At 52.4% G+C, this 17,032-nt stretch overlaps 4 protein-coding genes across 4 annotated transcripts; 3 read left to right on the top strand and 1 right to left on the bottom strand.

Annotated features, from left to right (window-relative positions):
• The first annotated feature begins 1,208 nt into the window (after window positions 1-1,208).
• On the top strand, window positions 1,209-8,970 carry SEPMUDRAFT_149481 (uncharacterized protein). The gene is made up of 2 exons (XM_016905580.1): window positions 1,209-6,043; window positions 6,320-8,970. Exons 1-2 carry the CDS (start codon window positions 2,317-2,319, stop codon window positions 6,505-6,507), a joined length of 3,915 nt encoding a protein of 1,304 aa, XP_016761076.1. The 5' UTR covers window positions 1,209-2,316; the 3' UTR covers window positions 6,508-8,970.
• Window positions 8,474-8,908, bottom strand: SEPMUDRAFT_117496 (uncharacterized protein; the record flags this gene model as incomplete). The annotated part of the gene is made up of 1 exon (XM_016901342.1): window positions 8,474-8,908. The coding sequence occupies one exon, from the start codon at window positions 8,906-8,908 to the stop codon at window positions 8,474-8,476; it is 435 nt and encodes a 144-aa protein (XP_016761077.1).
• A 1,931-nt stretch (window positions 8,971-10,901) lies between the features above and the next one.
• SEPMUDRAFT_149480 (cytochrome P450) lies at window positions 10,902-13,211 on the top strand. Its single transcript, XM_016905579.1, has one exon. The coding sequence runs from the start codon at window positions 11,236-11,238 to the stop codon at window positions 13,138-13,140; it is 1,905 nt and encodes a 634-aa protein (XP_016761075.1). The 5' UTR covers window positions 10,902-11,235; the 3' UTR covers window positions 13,141-13,211.
• A 1,679-nt stretch (window positions 13,212-14,890) lies between these two features.
• Window positions 14,891-15,700, top strand: SEPMUDRAFT_27345 (uncharacterized protein; the record flags this gene model as incomplete). The annotated part of the gene is made up of 1 exon (XM_016908423.1): window positions 14,891-15,700. A coding segment is annotated over one exon (810 nt), but the record flags the coding sequence as incomplete, so codon positions are not given.
• Between the last annotated feature and the right edge of the window lie 1,332 nt (window positions 15,701-17,032).

Genomic DNA, 17,032 nt, shown 5'->3' with positions numbered 1-17,032 from the left:
GTGGAGGGTGGAGGGTGGAGATTCCCCCCACTTGACCCGCCGACGACTCATACACAAAAGAAACGTGAAATCACACGAATGCTCGACGATCCCCTTATTTTTTTTGTGCAGAGGCATGGAGCCATGCCTCTTTCCATGTATCTCGCTATCCCTACTATGAGGGGCGGAAGTTGAGTTCCGGATGGATCCAGTACAATGTCGGTAGGTCGGTACCTGGTATCATTTGGATCAGTGCACTTTGCAACCCTGAAGTAGCTAATCGTGCTCGATACCGAGAGTTTTCGAGCTTGTTAAAACGAGAACTCGTCGAGAAGAACACTTGTTGTTCCTGCTTGATGCCAGTCATTCCCAGATGCCAGATGCCAGATGCTAGATGGTTCCTGAACAGGGGCAGTCGGACAGGCGTGGATCATGCAGGTGTGAAGTCTCAAGCCTTCAAGCATGGATCCGTGTTGCTGACACAGACACAGACACTAGGTAGGTATACACAGACACCCGCAAGGCAAGTCAACAGGGCCTGTCTGTGATCAGCACGGAGGGCTGTCGCTGGGAATACCTATGTAGTATATCACTTGCCGATCGCAAGGGTGCGTGGACAGTATAGACATACTGATACAGGTGGTACCTCCTAGGAGGTACTTTTACTGTTGTACTGTACACAAGCGATTTAGCGAGGGGGGAGCTTATAGGAGGTACGATAGCCTCCCTCTCCTGCGTGAATTGCTGCTACCTTCTACCTCCTAGGAGGTACGAGAAGTGTGAAGTGGTACATGTACGGTAGCATTGGTACATACCTGTATAATGTATTGGATACCTGATTGGTACCTCGTACTCTATAACAGTTATCGCTGCAAGAGTGAGCAACTAGCGTATTCCTCGGAAAAGGGCGAGGGGCCACGATCCCTAGGTACATGTAGTTCTTCTCTCTATCAGTAAGGTACCTGTACCTCCGTATATCGATGACACTGGGCGTTTCTACCGACGATGGTGATTCGGTAGTTCTCAAAGATTTTTTGCTTTTGCTGCAGACAACCGTCAGTGATTGGGGCTGCTGAGTGGAGTTTCCCGGCATCGTGCAGGGGAGGCAGGAATCCCTCCCCTTCCCCCCCTGGGGGCGAAAAGAAAGCGCCCGAGTAGTCTCACAGTCCCTTTAGCCTACATAGGTAGTTACTGTACCTTACACTACTTTATTGTACTGTATACCAGCCCAGGTCCAGAGTGCTGGCCACGGTCCACGAGTGCCGGATGCGACGTGAATATTGACCTCAGACCCTGCCCCACGAGTGTTGCGCGCGCTTGTTGTTGTTGTATACCTACCATTCCATTTACCCGCGGATCACAATCATCATCACGCGGCTGCGGAGAAAAGAGGTGCTGGGCGACGCGCCAATACCTCAGGTACCTGTCCCTCACCTAACTGATACTTCCCAATACACTACTCCCCTCATTGCATCTCGAACGGCACGAGGCACCACAGGCATTGCCCTAGTTCCCCGAGTCTGGTCGCCCTGATCCTGACGCCATCCACGCGCCTTGGAGAGATAGACCAGACGCCCTGCTCACGGGCCAGGTGGAGTGATTGGGGGCCAGACGTCAAAAAAGAAAGGAGGGAAGAACTCTATGAAATAAGGCAGGATCTTGGTCCACGATTCCACGTTGACACCTCGACTACCACCGTGCACCACGTCAATATCGGCGAGCGGCGACGCAGTGGGGGACGTTGCCGCCTTGTTGGGCTATTTCTGGGAAGAGAGAGAGAGAGAGAGAGAGAGAGTTCTGTATGACGATGGCCATGCAGACGGTCTGAATTGCAAAAGAGTGGGAGGACACCTCTAGCATCGTAGCGACTCAGGACATCGTTGCACAGCAGACGCAGTGGGTGACGCCGCCTCTGTGGACAGCCGCCGTCGCACGCGGCAGGCCGATCGTTCAGGCACGACAACTTTTTTGCACAGGTTGGATTGATTTGACGAGAGTGACAGGCAGACGGCGAAGGGGAGGAACAGAGAAGAGACAGAGAGAGAGAGAGGAAGAGACCCCTTTTGGGCCGCGGCGCAAAAGGACTCTCTGCACGAGTCGCGGATCGGTGCAGATCGCATGAATCTGCGAACTCTGCGCGAGCTGCATTGCGACTGGTAGGTATACCTCCTACCTTCTGACCTACGTAGGGCTGCAGCGCAGCGTCCCAGGAGGGACCGACGAGAGTACGATCCATCATTTCGCTATACCGACGACGGCGCTCATAGACTCGCGCGACACGAACTTTTAGGGCCGCCATCATCGGCGAAGGGGATCGTGGCGTGGGGAGCGTGAAACATGCATCGTGTTTCAACTGGCCCGTTTGAAGCGAACAACTCGTCCGCCACTGCTGCATCTCCTCCTTCGACTTCCCTGCTCAACCAGCTCCAGACGCACCGACAGAGCCAGAGCCAGAGCCAGAGCCAAAGCCAGAGCCAGCACCAGCGCCAGCGCTCGAACTCGCTGTCATCCGCTGCGGTGGGCACAACCAAGCGCCCCAGTTCGCTGACGCGCGTGCCATCAGGGAACCTGGACGACGCCATTGACTCGCAGACACTTTACTTACGGCGCCATGACCGCCATCCCATGACACCACATGACCTCAGCCGAAGGAAAAGCGTAGCTGTTGATCGCAGCACCACCACTGCTGCCGACTCCTCTCGCGCCCACCCCGGGTCGCCCACGGACCACGACCACCACAGCAACAGCATCATCAACAACAACAACAACGTCGCCTCGTCTGGTCCCGCCCCCTCGGTCAATCGCTGGTCGCACTCCACCAGCACCAGCGTGGCCTCTCGGGTCACCTCGCGACGCAATCGTTCCAGCAGTGGCGCTGTCCTGGCATCGCTTGTCGGTCAGCAGCACCACGAGTCCCCGCGGCGGCATCCGGACATTGGTTTCTCTCCCACAGCCAGTCCCCAGCGCGGAAATGTGACATCCGCATACTCATCGCCCATATCGAGTCCACAACAGTCGAGGCGACCCACGAGACCGGATTATCCAGCCCACCACTTGACATCCCTACCACCTCTACACACGACACCTGCGCTGACCGATCCCAATGACACGGACTCCCCTGACAGCAGTTCTCAGACGGTATCTACGCCAATGGCCACAGCCTATGCACATCACGACTTCTTCGATGATCCGCTGTCTGCCTATGGCATGGCAAAACAGAAACGGGTAGTCATGGTGCGCAATCCTTCGGCATCGGTCTCCGTCCCTCCACAACCCACACGTGCTGCGCCTGTCGCAGCAGAGTCGCGCCCCGAAATGGAAGAGCGAAGACACCACAAATCCAGAATGTCGACGTCGAGGAATGGGAGCCATGATGGGCACAGGAAGCCGAAACAGAAAGATCGAACAGAGAAGGACAAGAAGACAATGCTCTCCAAGGCATTGCAAAAAGCAAACACAGCAGTCCTGTTGGACAATGCGCAGAACTACGAGGGCGCGCTGGAGGCATATGGAGATGCTTGTGATTTGCTGACACAGGTCATGGAAAGGACGACAGGCGAGGACGACAAGCGAAAATTGGATGCGATTCGATTGACATATAGCAACCGAATGGAGGAGCTGAGGCAATTGGCACAGGAAAATACACACACGAGCCATGAGAAAGATTTGCCTGCGACACCTCTGAGCGCTGTGAGTCCCGTAGATCACACGCTGGATGCGCCTTATGGACGCGTGGGTCCTGCTAGCCAGGCAAGCAGAGCGCCGAGGCTATCATATCGGCGCAATGATCGCGACAGCTTCTTCACAGGGACGATGGCTGCCGTGGAAAGATCCACAAATTTCACAGAGGAGAATTCGGACATCTACACAACAAGACCGTCCTCCGCATCAACCTCCGGCGCGGAGCCCGCGAATGGGCATGCGCGACACCCAGCATCAATACAGCTGCCACCCCCCGAACACGCGCAATATATGCCTCGACCTTTGTCGCCCAAACGGTCCGCGGAACGATTGCCTGAATCGCCAAAGGCCAAGCCACACAGTGTGGAAGCTTGGGAGTCTCCCGAGAAGTCTCGAAGTGGTGATGCCTCAGACAAGGATTCTACCTCGTGGCTGGATCCCATTGACGAACCTGCCTCTTCTTGCTCTACTTCCGTCCACTCGCGTGACTCCTACCACCAAGGCTCCCACAGGAAGCATTTGCGTGATTTGAGCGCCGAGACCAATCCTGATTTTGACGAAGCTTTCGATGCTGCAATTGAGGCTGCGTACGACGAGGGACTGGAGCCTGATCTTGATTCGCGCCCAAACCAGCCGAGGGGCCACAGGCACGGCAATAATCATGAGTCTGTCCAGGTGCCTGCCTCCGAGATCTCCGAAATCGATGCAGAACGATTTCAGTCGTCCATGGCCAATACCGAGCAAGACGATGAAGAGGAGCGCATCCTGGACGAGATCACCAATGATTTTGGCAACGAATTCAATTTTGGAGTCTCATCGAAATCTGCGCTGCCACGCTTCTCTGATTCGAGTTACAATTCGCGCAATACTTGGCAGAGTTCGCAGGTTTCGTCACGCGATACTGCTGCATCGTCTCTGGCCACGGTCGCAGAAGACGTTCTGGGCAGCCGCATCTCGCAAACGGCAGCAATTCGGAAGCACACCGCTCCAACGACTTCTTCGGCGCCCACTCCGTCTTCGTTGCCCAGGCCACCGAGCTCGGATGACAGGCGTGCAAGCGTACGAAATCGCAGACAGTCCAATGCCAAGCAGCTCAAAATCGAGACTTCTGTACCACCCCCAGTTCGCAGGCGCGCGTCCACATTCAACACCGAGAGGAGTCCTATGCTCCAAGATGATGACGAGAGGACATCGGACGACCACGTCCTGCCCGAACCTGCTCCCTCTGACATTGCTCATGATCACATGTTGCAATCACCGCCATCGCTCGAGCTGGCGGCAGTCGTGAACGATGCAGATCGGGCCACATACGATCACAGACCGAGTTATGAGGTGGCGTCCGCTGATGCACTGGAAGGATCGCAGCCCATGCTATTCAAGAAGAACCGGTCTACCATCAGTCTACGCGATCACGCGCAACATACAGTACTGCTGGCGTCTCCGGATCTGGACGGTATCTCGTCCATGGCGACACCGATGAGCTCGACGTTCATGAATTTTGCAGCGAGAAAAAGCCACAGTCAGAACCCCTTGACTTCGCAACGTGCCGATTTCCCATCCCTCGGGCACATGTCTTATGACTCTCAGCTGGGCGGCGGAATTCATCTGTTCGACACGTTTCTGTCGTCTGCACAATCGCCCCGATCACCTAGTCAACAGCCTCAGCCTGCTGGTCTCGAACCCTGCCCCGAGCCTTTTCTTCTCCGTCCGTTCTGGCTTATGCGTGCATTGTCTTCGACGATCGTGCATCCGCGCGGTGGCTTCCTGACTGACAAACTCTTTGTACCGCGTGAGGTCTGGCAGACACGGGGTGTCAAGTTGAAGCTTGTTGAGGACAAGGTTGCAAGCTGCGATCTCCTGACTGCAGCACTCGGTCGCCTGGCAGGTGTGGACACCTATGATGCAGATGCCGTGAAGGCTGAGCTGGAGAGCTTTGAAGAAGTCATGGACCGGGCTCAGGCTGCCCTCGCGAAGAAGCTGGGGGCAGACGTCGGTCCACATGGTGCGCTCGGCATGTTCAAGGAGGCGTCTGCTGCCCACGTCGGATCGACTGCTGGAAATGCTCCTCCGGAGAGCAGCACAACGGGTGTCGATAAGGCAGCCAAGAGCAACTCCGGCAAAAGCTATCTCAGCTCTTGGCGGAAGCTGCGAAACAAGAGCTCGGGAGCACCTCTGTCCGGTGGCAGTGGCACGGCGGCACCTGCGCCGACATTCAGGGTCGATGCACAGGATGCGCACACGATGGCGTCGGTTCCAATGACGAACTTTGTCCCCGTGGAGCGACGAGGGAACAAAAGAGAGGCTCGCAATCTACTCTTCGAGGGCCCGAACAGGGATTACATGGGGTCACTGGCTCGCTTGTTCGACGGCGTGCAAATCCTTGGTAAGTCAGCACTATTTTGTCATTGGCAGCTTCAGCAGACCGCTCCATCATGCACCTGTCCGTCCACACTTGTTCGTACTGTACGCTGGGCGGGCTGCATCACGGCCAGGTCCGACGGATACCGTCGAAGCTATGTATTGATATGGCTATGGGCATGGCCATGGATCGGTTGAGGCGTCTTCGCTTGGCTGCGTGCAGCTCGGCTTGATGCACGTCATTTGACTGGTGTTAGGGTCCAGTATGTACATGTATCCACCTCGCTAACATGTCTATCAGATCAAATAGCCCGACAAGTCGAGGATCCGGGCCTCCGACACTCGTCGCCTACGCATGTTGGGCTGGAACTGAGCATTCGCCACGCAGCCGAGTTCTTTGGATTCTACATCTGCCGCTTTGTGCTGGCCGATCTGACGCAGTTGATGGATAAGTACGTTAAGCGAGGTACCGAGTGGGTACTCGCTTAGGCTCGCTCTCACATGACCGCGGAAGCAGCGAGATGGAGTGTGCGACACCTGTGCATATACCACGGTGATGCGCGCTTGCTTTTGCACGACCCGACGACACGCCCGCCCGCCGCCCACAACCTTTCGGTGGGGTGGTCCTACGATGCATGTTGCATGCTGGACACGACCGTGCGGAAACACAAGGTGATGACCCTGTCCACGACCACTCGAGGCCCGGACACACGACATGAAAAGCTTCTCGGAGGAGGCACGGGAGGACGTGATGATGGCTATTGCCGAGCACGTCGTCGTAACGTGAGGCCCCAGAGAAACCAACCCACGATGTTTTGGGAGATGGAGGATGATGATGACGCATGACGAAGAAGAAGAAAGAAGATGAAGATGCAGAAGATATGGTGTTTTTGAAAGAAAAGAAACGAGGATGAGCGCCCGTCGATCACAGGAGGCGAGAGGCATGTACGGTCTCTGCGAATTTGCTTCTAACTTTGCTCTGCTTGACCCGCCGGCACTGCTGGCTTTGTTTTTGAACTGTTTTTCACTGCACGATACCAAGGTACGCAAATGTCGATGTTGGATACCACGGCGTTTGTTATTTATTAGAGAAAGAGAGGGGGAGGGGGAGGAGAGAGAAGAGGATATGATATGGGGATGCCACTCCACATGGGTTGGTTTGGCGGTGAGAGTGTGATGATGATGATATTATCGATACAAAGTAGTTAGAATCGAGAATATCAAGACTCGATGATCTTTGACTCTTGTGTATCATATGATATCTTTCCGCTATCTTTGGTTGTTCGTCGACTCAGTCTTTTTCTTTTTTTTCTTTCCTCCTACAGAACCATAGCCTGTCTGTCTATATGAACTTTGCCTATATCAGGTAGGTAAAGTAGACACCCTTCTCTTCCCTTCTCTTCCCTGCTTTCTGAAACCTCTTCCTTCCAAAATCCAATCCCAATCCCAATCTCAAGATCAAAAGTCAAGGCAAGTCTACCCATCCATCCATCCAGGTAAGGTAAAAGTTTCTAGCTATAGCCTATAGCCTATAGACTTGTAGAAGGTAGGCAGATAGGTAGGTAGGGTTGTATAGCTCTTATCGACTCGACTCGACTTGATGTAATATACGTAGGTAGGCTAAGGCTAGGTCTTGTCTTATCGTACGTATCTTGTTGTGTCGTATCATATACTATGCTATCCTGTCGTATCGTGTCGTATCGTGTCGTGTCGTGTCGTGTCGTGTCTTGTCCTGTCCTGTTATGCAGAAAGGCAGAAAGGCAGATTAGGTATATCTAGAGTAGGTATGAAAAAAATCATCTCCATTGAAAGAGAATCTTTTCTCTCTGCTTCTCTGTCTGCGTTTCGCGTTCGCGTTGCGTGTTTGGAGTCTGAGTCTGAGTCTGGTATGACAGGACAGGACAGGGCAGGATAGGATAGGACAGTCGTGACAGGCAGGGGTAGTTGGCATGACCGACTGGATCGGTTGGTTGGTTGGTTGGTTGGTAGGTCAGACGTTAAGAACTTAGGGTTCTATGGCTTGCTTGCTGGATGGATGGATGGATGGCCTTTTTCGATAGGTATTGATGATGATGATGATGATGATGATGATGATGATGATGATGATGATGATGATGTTCTTCTTCTCTGAGGTGATGTGATGTGATGTGATGTGATGTGGTCATCCAAGTGATTCGTGATTTTGCGATGTTGATGTTTGGTGGTTAATGTTTGTTTGATGTTTGATGTATCGTTATCGTTTATCGTTATCTTGATCATCATCTTCAGCATCTTCTTCTTCTCCACTCCCGGCTTCTTCTTCAAAGGTTCCTCTTCATCGTCTTCTTCACAAACATCATCATCATCATTCATCATTCATCGTTCATCCATTATTCATTATTCGTCATTATGGGTATGAATCCGAGCGTATACATGTTATACAAGTACATGTAATCCCCCCCAAAAAAGAGAAAATTCACTTGGGAGAACATTTCGGTCCAGACTGGAAATTGCAGCAGCAAGTCTTTGCGGTGGTTTTGCGTTTCTTGGATTGCTCGCCGCATCGTTCTTGGACGACGTTTTCCATGGGAGAAGGTCTTCGGCGACAGGTGGATGATGGCGAGATGTGATTTGCGGTTTGTTGTTGACGTTGATGTTGTTGTTGTTGTTGTTGATGTTCTTGTTGTTGCTTCGCGAGGTAGATGCTAATGTCATTCGAGATGGATTGCAAGAATGTATCGTAGTAGAATCCTCCTCCCGCAGCAGCGGCAGCAGCAGCAGGTCTTGCGGTAGTAATACTGGAAGTGGAGGCACTCGGGTGTGTTGCTACTTCGAGCGCAGCGGCCATAGCGGGGGATTTGACTTGAAGGCCCATGTTGCCGCCTTTGGGTTCTGGCTCGGGGACACACATGAGGTGAGTTCTTCTTTTTTTTGCCTTTGTCTTGTTTGAGCAATAGGCGGCTGGATCGAGCGAATGGCAGAGTATATGTAGGAGGAGGAGGAGAAGGAGGAGAAGAGGGAGGAGGAGGAGGGAGGAAGGAGGGAGGGAGGGAGTGGGGGTAGACGTGGCTGAGGAGCGGCAGGTCTTGGGATACTGAGGTATATACGAGTAGGAATAAGAGACTACTACTTGCCTACTGGGCCGGCGTGCGTGTCCAGTCAGAGTATATATATTGGAGATCCACCGCCGCAGAGATCAGACAAAGCGAACGTGCGTAGGTGCGTGGATGGGGCCCCCGCGGACGAGCAGCAACAGCAGCAGCATCGATTGGGGCCTCTCGTCTATTTGCTTTCCATGTCTCTCTTTATCGTTGCGAGGTCATCGTCTCCTCTATCAAAAATTTTCTATGTCTGATGATCTCAATGGGCGGCACTCGCTGCTAGCGAGCACAACAAGCTTTAGGTGCTGGTCAGATCGCTTACTGGTGATGACAGGGGCTCTCCTCTCTCGCTCTCTATCTCAGTCTGCCTCACTCGCAGCCAAGTGAACTGGCCAGAGGAACCGGCAGACTGGTAGCGAGCTACGGATAGTTTCATCGTGTTGCGTTTGGCGGTGGATCTGGCGAAGGTACATTGCACCATACACGTAGGGTGTAGACATACTGCTATTACTACTACGTCTATTTTCGACGAGAAGCCGGACGATCCACTAGGTCGGGATCGGCATGATGAGAGAAGTGTCTGTCTAGTGTCCTACCTCCTAGTGTCCTACGGAGGTAGTGAACGGGGCGGGAGGGAGAAGGGAGGAGGAGGAGGAGGGAGGTAGGAGTTAGGCGGAGGTAGGAGGTACATGTTGTACATGAGTACATGATGTAGCACAGACTATACAGGTAAGGTACTGTCAGGTCAGGTAGTATTCGAAGCGAAGTTTGTAGGTCAGGTCAGTACCGTAACTACAAGTGTACCTCGTCCCACGTCACGAGTCTTCCCTTACCGCCAGAGATCCGCCCACGCTGTCGTCTCGGCGTCTGTACGAACCGTCACGAACGACGCCTAGGGAGGTGGCTCCTAGCAAGTAGGCTCACTCAGCCCTGCTCGGCCCTGCCCTGCCCTGCCCTGCCTTGGCCTGCCCTGCACACTGTATGTACTACATCTGTACGACTGTATCTACCTATTCCAAGTGCTATTTCTCGCTTCGCAGGCCAGAATGGGTAAACGACCGCGTGTCATCTCAAGGGCGAGGGCATCTCGGTAACAGACGGCCACCCAACACCAACACCACCACCACCATCACACTGCCAGCGAGAGGCCCTCATGCCATCTCCCAGCGGGCAACAAAGTGGTGGTAGACTGCGGTAGTAGTGATGTGTGGTGGTAAGAGGTACCTCCTAGCAGAAAACACATTCGGGACGTTCTTCCGGATCGTCTACACATCCATAACTTTAACCTACCCGTCTTCCGGCTTGCCACGGTCTGGTCTTCTGCTTACACATGGTAACATGACATGACCGCTCGATCCGGAAGGCATATGAGGATCCCATTCGTACTCCCTTCGACGAGTCCGAGTCTCAGCGCAAGACTTGCCTCCTTTGTACACATATCTCCACACCCACATTCCTGAAGCTGCGCTGCTCAGTTTCCAAGGCGTCGCCGTGTGCACAAAATGGCTACTGTAGGCTACGAGAATCTAGCGAGGACGGGAGAGGCGTGATCCGAACATGCAAGGGAAGCATATCATTGGCTGTACACGTCGCAGTGTCTCGTCATGGACGTTGGACGACATCAGCCATTCGCCAACATCGCCTGGCAAATTTGTGAAAGCTCAACAGGTACTGACCTACTTACCTATCGAATGATACTTGCGATTGTGAAGAGTACTGTCAACTGGTGACAGACGTAAATCCCCTTCCCCTTCCCCTTTCCCTTCCCCGTCCTCCTGGATCAACTTCTCCTCTCACAACCACCCGCACGCTCGCAACTTCACACAGCTGCGTGGCGCTCCCACCTCCCGTATAGATCTTGGCAAAAGGATCCGCCGACGACGCCTCATTGTCACGCATCGCTGAAGCTACCCTCACGCACCCAACAAGCACGCACTTCTTCAGGCACACACCGCTGCAGATCCTTCTCGGACACGCAGTCGCGCACGCACTGGCCTGAACCCTTGACATTTGCTTTCCAAATAACCGGTCGTGGAGGTACAAGATACACCGAGACGCGAGCGACGATCACCGACATCACTCGGCATCCTGGTCCGTCTTGTTGCTTCCTGTTCTCTGGCTCTCAACTTTCCACAAGATGGGGCCTTCGTATCTTGGCCTCGCTCTCCTGGGCCTACTGGCCCTGTACGCCGTGAACACGTACAGGGCTCTGGCCAAGAACATATCTGCTGCCAAGCAGTCCGGCATCCCATACGTAGTGCTGCCCGTCTACACATTCAACCGTTTCTGGCTGGTCACACATCGACTCTGGCTGCCCTTCATCGACGCCGTGCCTGCCTTGAGGAATGCTACTTGGAGGCAGTATGTCGTGCCCGAGTTCGCTTGGGCCAAGCAGTATGATAGCTTCAAAGAAATGGGCAGCGACATGTTCATGTTGGTATCTCCGGGGGCAAACACCTTGTTCGTCGCTGACCCGGAGGCTACCACACAAATCGCAACGAGACGTGCAGACTTTCCCAAGCCCATATGGATGTATACCAGTGTGGACCTCTTTGGTAAGAGTGTTGTGTCGACGGAGGGCCACACGTGGCGGCACCACCGTAAAGTGACCAGTCCGCCATTCACGGAGCGCAATAACCACCTGGTGTGGCAGGAGTCGCTCCGACAGGCCCAAGGTATGATGGCGGGCTGGATCCGCACAGATCAGAAAGACAGCGGGCCCGTATGGAACGTAGCAACAGAATCGATGCGATTGTCTCTGCATGTCATTAGTCTCGCTGGTTTCGGCGTCCAGTTGCATTGGCCTCATGAAGGCAAAGTGGCAACTGTCCCCGAGGGCCACACGTTGACATACAAGGATGCATTGGAGGTCTTGCTGCACAACCTCATCACAATCATCATTACGCCCCGCTGGCTTCTGCCGCGGTCGCCCTTGAAGATTCACAAGACGGCGAATGAGGCATATGTCGAGTGGGGTCAGTACATGCGGGAGATGTACCAGGCCAAAAGACAACAAGTCCGCGCCGGCGAGGGACAAGGAGACACAGGGAATATGGATCTGATGGGCGCGTTGGTCAAGGGTGCCGGACTCACGCAGGAGACTCTCAACGTCGATGTCAACGTGGACACGGAAAAGGCGCAAGCCAAAGCCGGACAGCTCCCCTTCACGGACGAGGACATTATGGGCAATTCATTCGTCTTCATTCTGGCGGGACACGAGACGGCTGCAAACACGATTCACTTCTCCATCTTGTTCCTGGCAATGCATATGGCTTCGCAAAGACGACTGCAGAAAGATCTTGATTCGATCCTGGGCAATCGGCCATCGTCCGAGTGGGACTATGAGAATGACATGGCAAAGCTCTTTGGCAGCATGTGTGGTGCTGTGATGAACGAACAGCTGCGACTGATTCCTCCTGTGATTGGCATACCCAAGGTCACTCCCAAGGATCGGCCGCAGACGCTCCACATTGACGGCAAGCAGATCACGGTGCCAGAGAACACGTATGTGACGTTGAACACTGCTGCCTCCCACCGCAACCCACGCTACTGGCCACACACATCTGCCGAAGATCTGCTCGAGTTCCGGCCGGAGCGCTGGCTTCTCGACCCTAGCAAAACCACACCCGGCCAGCATGAAGACGAGGAGTATGCCGCAGAAGAAGGTCTCGAATTCGAAACAGACAAGCGCCCTGACACTGCAGCATCTCTCTTCCGCCCCGCCAAGGGAGCCTACCTCCCCTTCAGCGAAGGCTACCGATCATGCCTCGGGCGACGATTCGCCCAAGTGGAGATTCTGGCCGTCTTGGCCGTCATCTTCCAGACGTGGACGGTCGAACTGGATGTGAGCGAGTACTTGTCCGACGAGCAATTTGCCCGGGCCAGCGAAGCCGAGAAGCGTGCAGCGTGGACGAAAGCTGATGCCCGCGCAAGAGATTTGCTGAAGAATGGAATGATGACCATCATCACCATACAGATGCGTACGGGAAAGGTTCCGTTTCGATTCGTGAAGAGAGGTAGCGAGCGATTTGCTTTTATATGAACAGACAGAGAAAGGGGGGGGATTCGGGTTTGAAGGGAATGCTATGTGACGACAGAGTAATATGAACAGCCATTTCTTCTCCTTCTTCGTCTGAGTCTGAACATGAGTACTTGGCTTCTCTACCTATGATGCCAAAGTGCAGTCAACTCCTATTCTCGTCGACATGATCAGTCAGAACTGGTATATGTAGTAGTCCTGTCTGTCCTCTTACTCAGCAAGGTACTGTATGTACCTATGTAAGGGTACATGTAGGCAGCCTAGAAGCCCGTTCTAGAACGATTTCAATCTGCCAAGCGGACCGCTGTACGTCGTTTACGAACGGAACTTCACCCTAGTCCGAACTACCTAACCTTACATACACTTCCCAGTGATCCCATCCCTCCCAGCATCGCATCATCAAACATTGTTGTTAGGTAGTGAAGAAAAGAGTAAGGTAAGACACCTGGACACTGCTGGACAGACAGGGCTTGCTAACTAAGATTAAATCTCAGTCAGCACTAAAAACTTTCTTTTCTCTATCTATCGTTTTGCAATCTCCTAATTTTGTCTTTTTCTTTTTTCTTTTTTGTGTTTTACAAGTATTGCATCCGTGTTGCTGTGTGTGCCACTGACCTTTTCTCTCTCTCCGACAACAACAACACCAAAAAAGTCTACCGGATATTTGATTCTCGTGTTTGTTTTTTGTTTTTGTTTTGGTCTTGCGCCGCCCGCCCATCCGTCCGTCCGTCCGCTCAGTTCCACCACCCCCCAAGGGCCCCAACCGATAAGACTACGCAGACAAGCATCTATCTGGCTGGCTGGCTAGGGGGGGGAGGAGATGGGGGAAAGACAAGACAAGACATTTTTTTTTGTGTGTTACGCGTTCACAAGTTCATCATTCATCATCATCAACATACAGGGATACTATCCTGTGCTGCGGTGTTTGGTGTCCGGTGTTGCAAATGAATGCGAGGACTTTTTAAGTCTTTAATGTATTATAATACGCGTGCACGCACGTGCGAGAGCGGATTGCGTCTGATGTGTGACTAGGAGGTACTGACGGATAGTTATCAATAATAAGCGATTTACCTTGTGCGAGTCGACGACGACGACGACGGGACGACGAGGATGAAGTGTTAAGTATAGTACGAACACCTGGGACTGGCATATTCTGTCTCTTACTCTCTTACCTTTCTCTCCTTCGTCCCCCTTTCTCTCTTTCTCTTTCTTTCTCTCTCTCTCCCTTCCTCTCTCTCTCTCTCTCTCTATCTCTCTTCCTCCCTCCCTCCCCCTGTCTCCCCCTGTCTCTATCCCTCTCCGCCATGTCTTTGCGAAGCCGGTGTTTAGTTGCATAGCGGGATCTTCCCTTTTTGACCCCGGCATGTATCGTTTCTTCGTATTTCTGCTCACGGCAGCGGCTCTTTCGGGTTCTCTTCTGGTCTGCTTTTATGCCAGTGGACGAGACTACTACTCCCTGCGGGAGATTGTTTTACCATCACGAACGGGCCCATCTTCCAAGCACGACGATACCACAACAGCAAATGGCAAAGGCACGCAAGATGTTCTCCTGGGACCTCCTCTTGCGGCGGTACGACCAGATATGCCCAGGAAACTAGATGCTCCTCCCTTTCATCCACCAGATACCACGACGAGACTTCTTGGGCTTCCGTTCCACGTCTCGCAGCCCACCATCTCCCCCTCCCCCTTCCCACCCTCATCCTCCCCCTCCTCGATGGGGGTAAACGAGCCTCAAGTAGCACCCAAGGCAGTCCTCGTCATATCCACGACCAAAGAAAACGACATGAACTGGCTCCACGACGAACTCGGCGATCTCCTCGAACCAACAACAGAAGCCCACGGCTACTTTTCCACAGAAATCTACGTCACCGACAACGTCTCCGCACCCCTCCACACGCCCGCCAACAAAGGCCACGAAGCCATGGCCTACCTCACCTACATCATCGACCAATACCACACCCTTCCCCCCATTTCCATCTTCATCCACGGCCACCTCTTGGCCTGGCACAACAACATCATGCTCAACAGCAACACATCCTCGATGCTCCGGCATTTACGACTCGACAAAATCCACCAAGATGGATATTTCAATCTCCGCTGTCACTTCAACCCCGGGTGTCCCGAACATTTATTCCCCTTTTCCACAGTCCCGCACACGGAAAAATCCGAAGAACCATTCGTCAAAGAAGCGTGGAAACAAGTTTTTGAAATCGTCGCAAATGATGCTGAAACGGAAGCGTTATACGTGCCTCGTGTGCTCGCGCAACCGTGTTGTTCCCAATTTGCTGTGACGGCCACTCGCATCCGCGCGGTGCCGCGAGAAAAGTATAGACATTTTCGGAATTGGATTCTGGAGACGGCGTTGACGGATTATATGAGTGGGAGAATTTTTGAGTATTTTTGGCAGTGGATTTTTAATGGTACGGCGGTGTTTTGTCCGGATCCGAGGGTTTGTTATTGTGAGGGTTATGGGATTTGTTTTGAGGGGCCGGAGGAATATGATGCTTGGATGAAATTGAAGAAAGTGTGGGAGGGGTATGAGAAGGAATTGAGAGAGTGGAGGGAGTGGAAGGAGGAGAGGGAGAAGAATGAAAAGGAGAAGGAACAGAATCAAAATCAAGATCAGAATCAGATTGGTGGTGGTGGTGAGGGTGATTATGACGGCGACGATCACACCATGGAGCAGGAGAATCCATCCCTTTCTCCTCCTCCTCTCCTTCCCCCTCCATCTCAAACCTCCAACCCCTCATCACTATACCCAGAAGAAGAACAAGAAGCAAACCCCTTTCTACCGCCTCTAGGCCCTCCACCCTCCAAATCCAAAAAATCCGACCAACCTCCCCTCGAACTCGGCATCTGGTTAATTTCCCAAATGGACTCGATTCAAGCCGAACTCGATCGCAGAATTGCGGATGCGATGGCTATTGGAGCCGATCCGCAGAGGAGACTTGCTGCCGTGAGGGCTTCGGACGAGTTGCCGGCTAGTGAGAAGGGGGAGTCGTGGTCGTGAGGAAGGATGGGGAGGAGGGATAACAGGGATGGAGAAAGGAAGGATGGATTGGATAGATGGGATAGATGGGATAGATGGAGATGTGTGGGATGTGTGGATGTGTTGGATGTGTAAATGGAGATACCCCCCTACGTAGTCGTATGAAAAGAAATACATGTATATGCATTGTTGTTATGAATATGACGTTAGCAAGAAGTTGTTTCGGTCTGTGCTTGTGAAAGTTGTATTCAAAAAACGAACTAGACTTGATGTTACTATTGCTAGAATAGGAGAGGTGTAATTTAGAAGTGATTTCCAAATTCACGAGGGAGAGAAGCTCCCCAAGAAGTCTTCTACTCATTCCATCAAAGTAACACATCTAGAATCTTCCTACTCCTGCCTCGGGAATATCTATCAACTAGACTATCGCAAACTAGATTCTCTAAAGCATTTTGTCGTTTATGCAACAAGCCTACCTTCTAGAATTCTTTTTTTTTAATATAAATACCTTAACAACAAGAATATTATTTTATTATACGAGTTGTAAACTGCGTTTGACCTAGCTCGGGGATAGGTATAAACCTATCTACCTACCTTACCTCTATATATACTGTAGAGTTTTTAGAGGTTGGAAAAAGAAAACTAGGTAGGCGGTAGGCGGTATAGGGAATGTATTGTTGTAGTAGTTTTGTGTTTTTTTTTTTCTTTTTGCTTTTTTTTAAAAAAAAACACTTACGATTATTCTTCGTTAATAGCCCGGAGAGGATATAAGTATATAAGGTAGGAGGTATAGTATAGCATCTTTCTGTGATTGATTGATCGGCTGGATTAGACTAGACTAATACGAGGATAAAACAAATAGACAAGAACTTGAAAGTTACCGAATTATCTTTCTATCTTCCCCCC

This window comes from Sphaerulina musiva (assembly GCF_000320565.1).
Source record: "Sphaerulina musiva SO2202 unplaced genomic scaffold SEPMUscaffold_5, whole genome shotgun sequence".
Classification (NCBI taxonomy): domain Eukaryota; kingdom Fungi; phylum Ascomycota; class Dothideomycetes; order Mycosphaerellales; family Mycosphaerellaceae; genus Sphaerulina; species Sphaerulina musiva.
The sequence above is the reverse complement of the archived record's forward strand: the minus strand, read 5'-3'. Positions and strand labels throughout refer to the sequence as shown.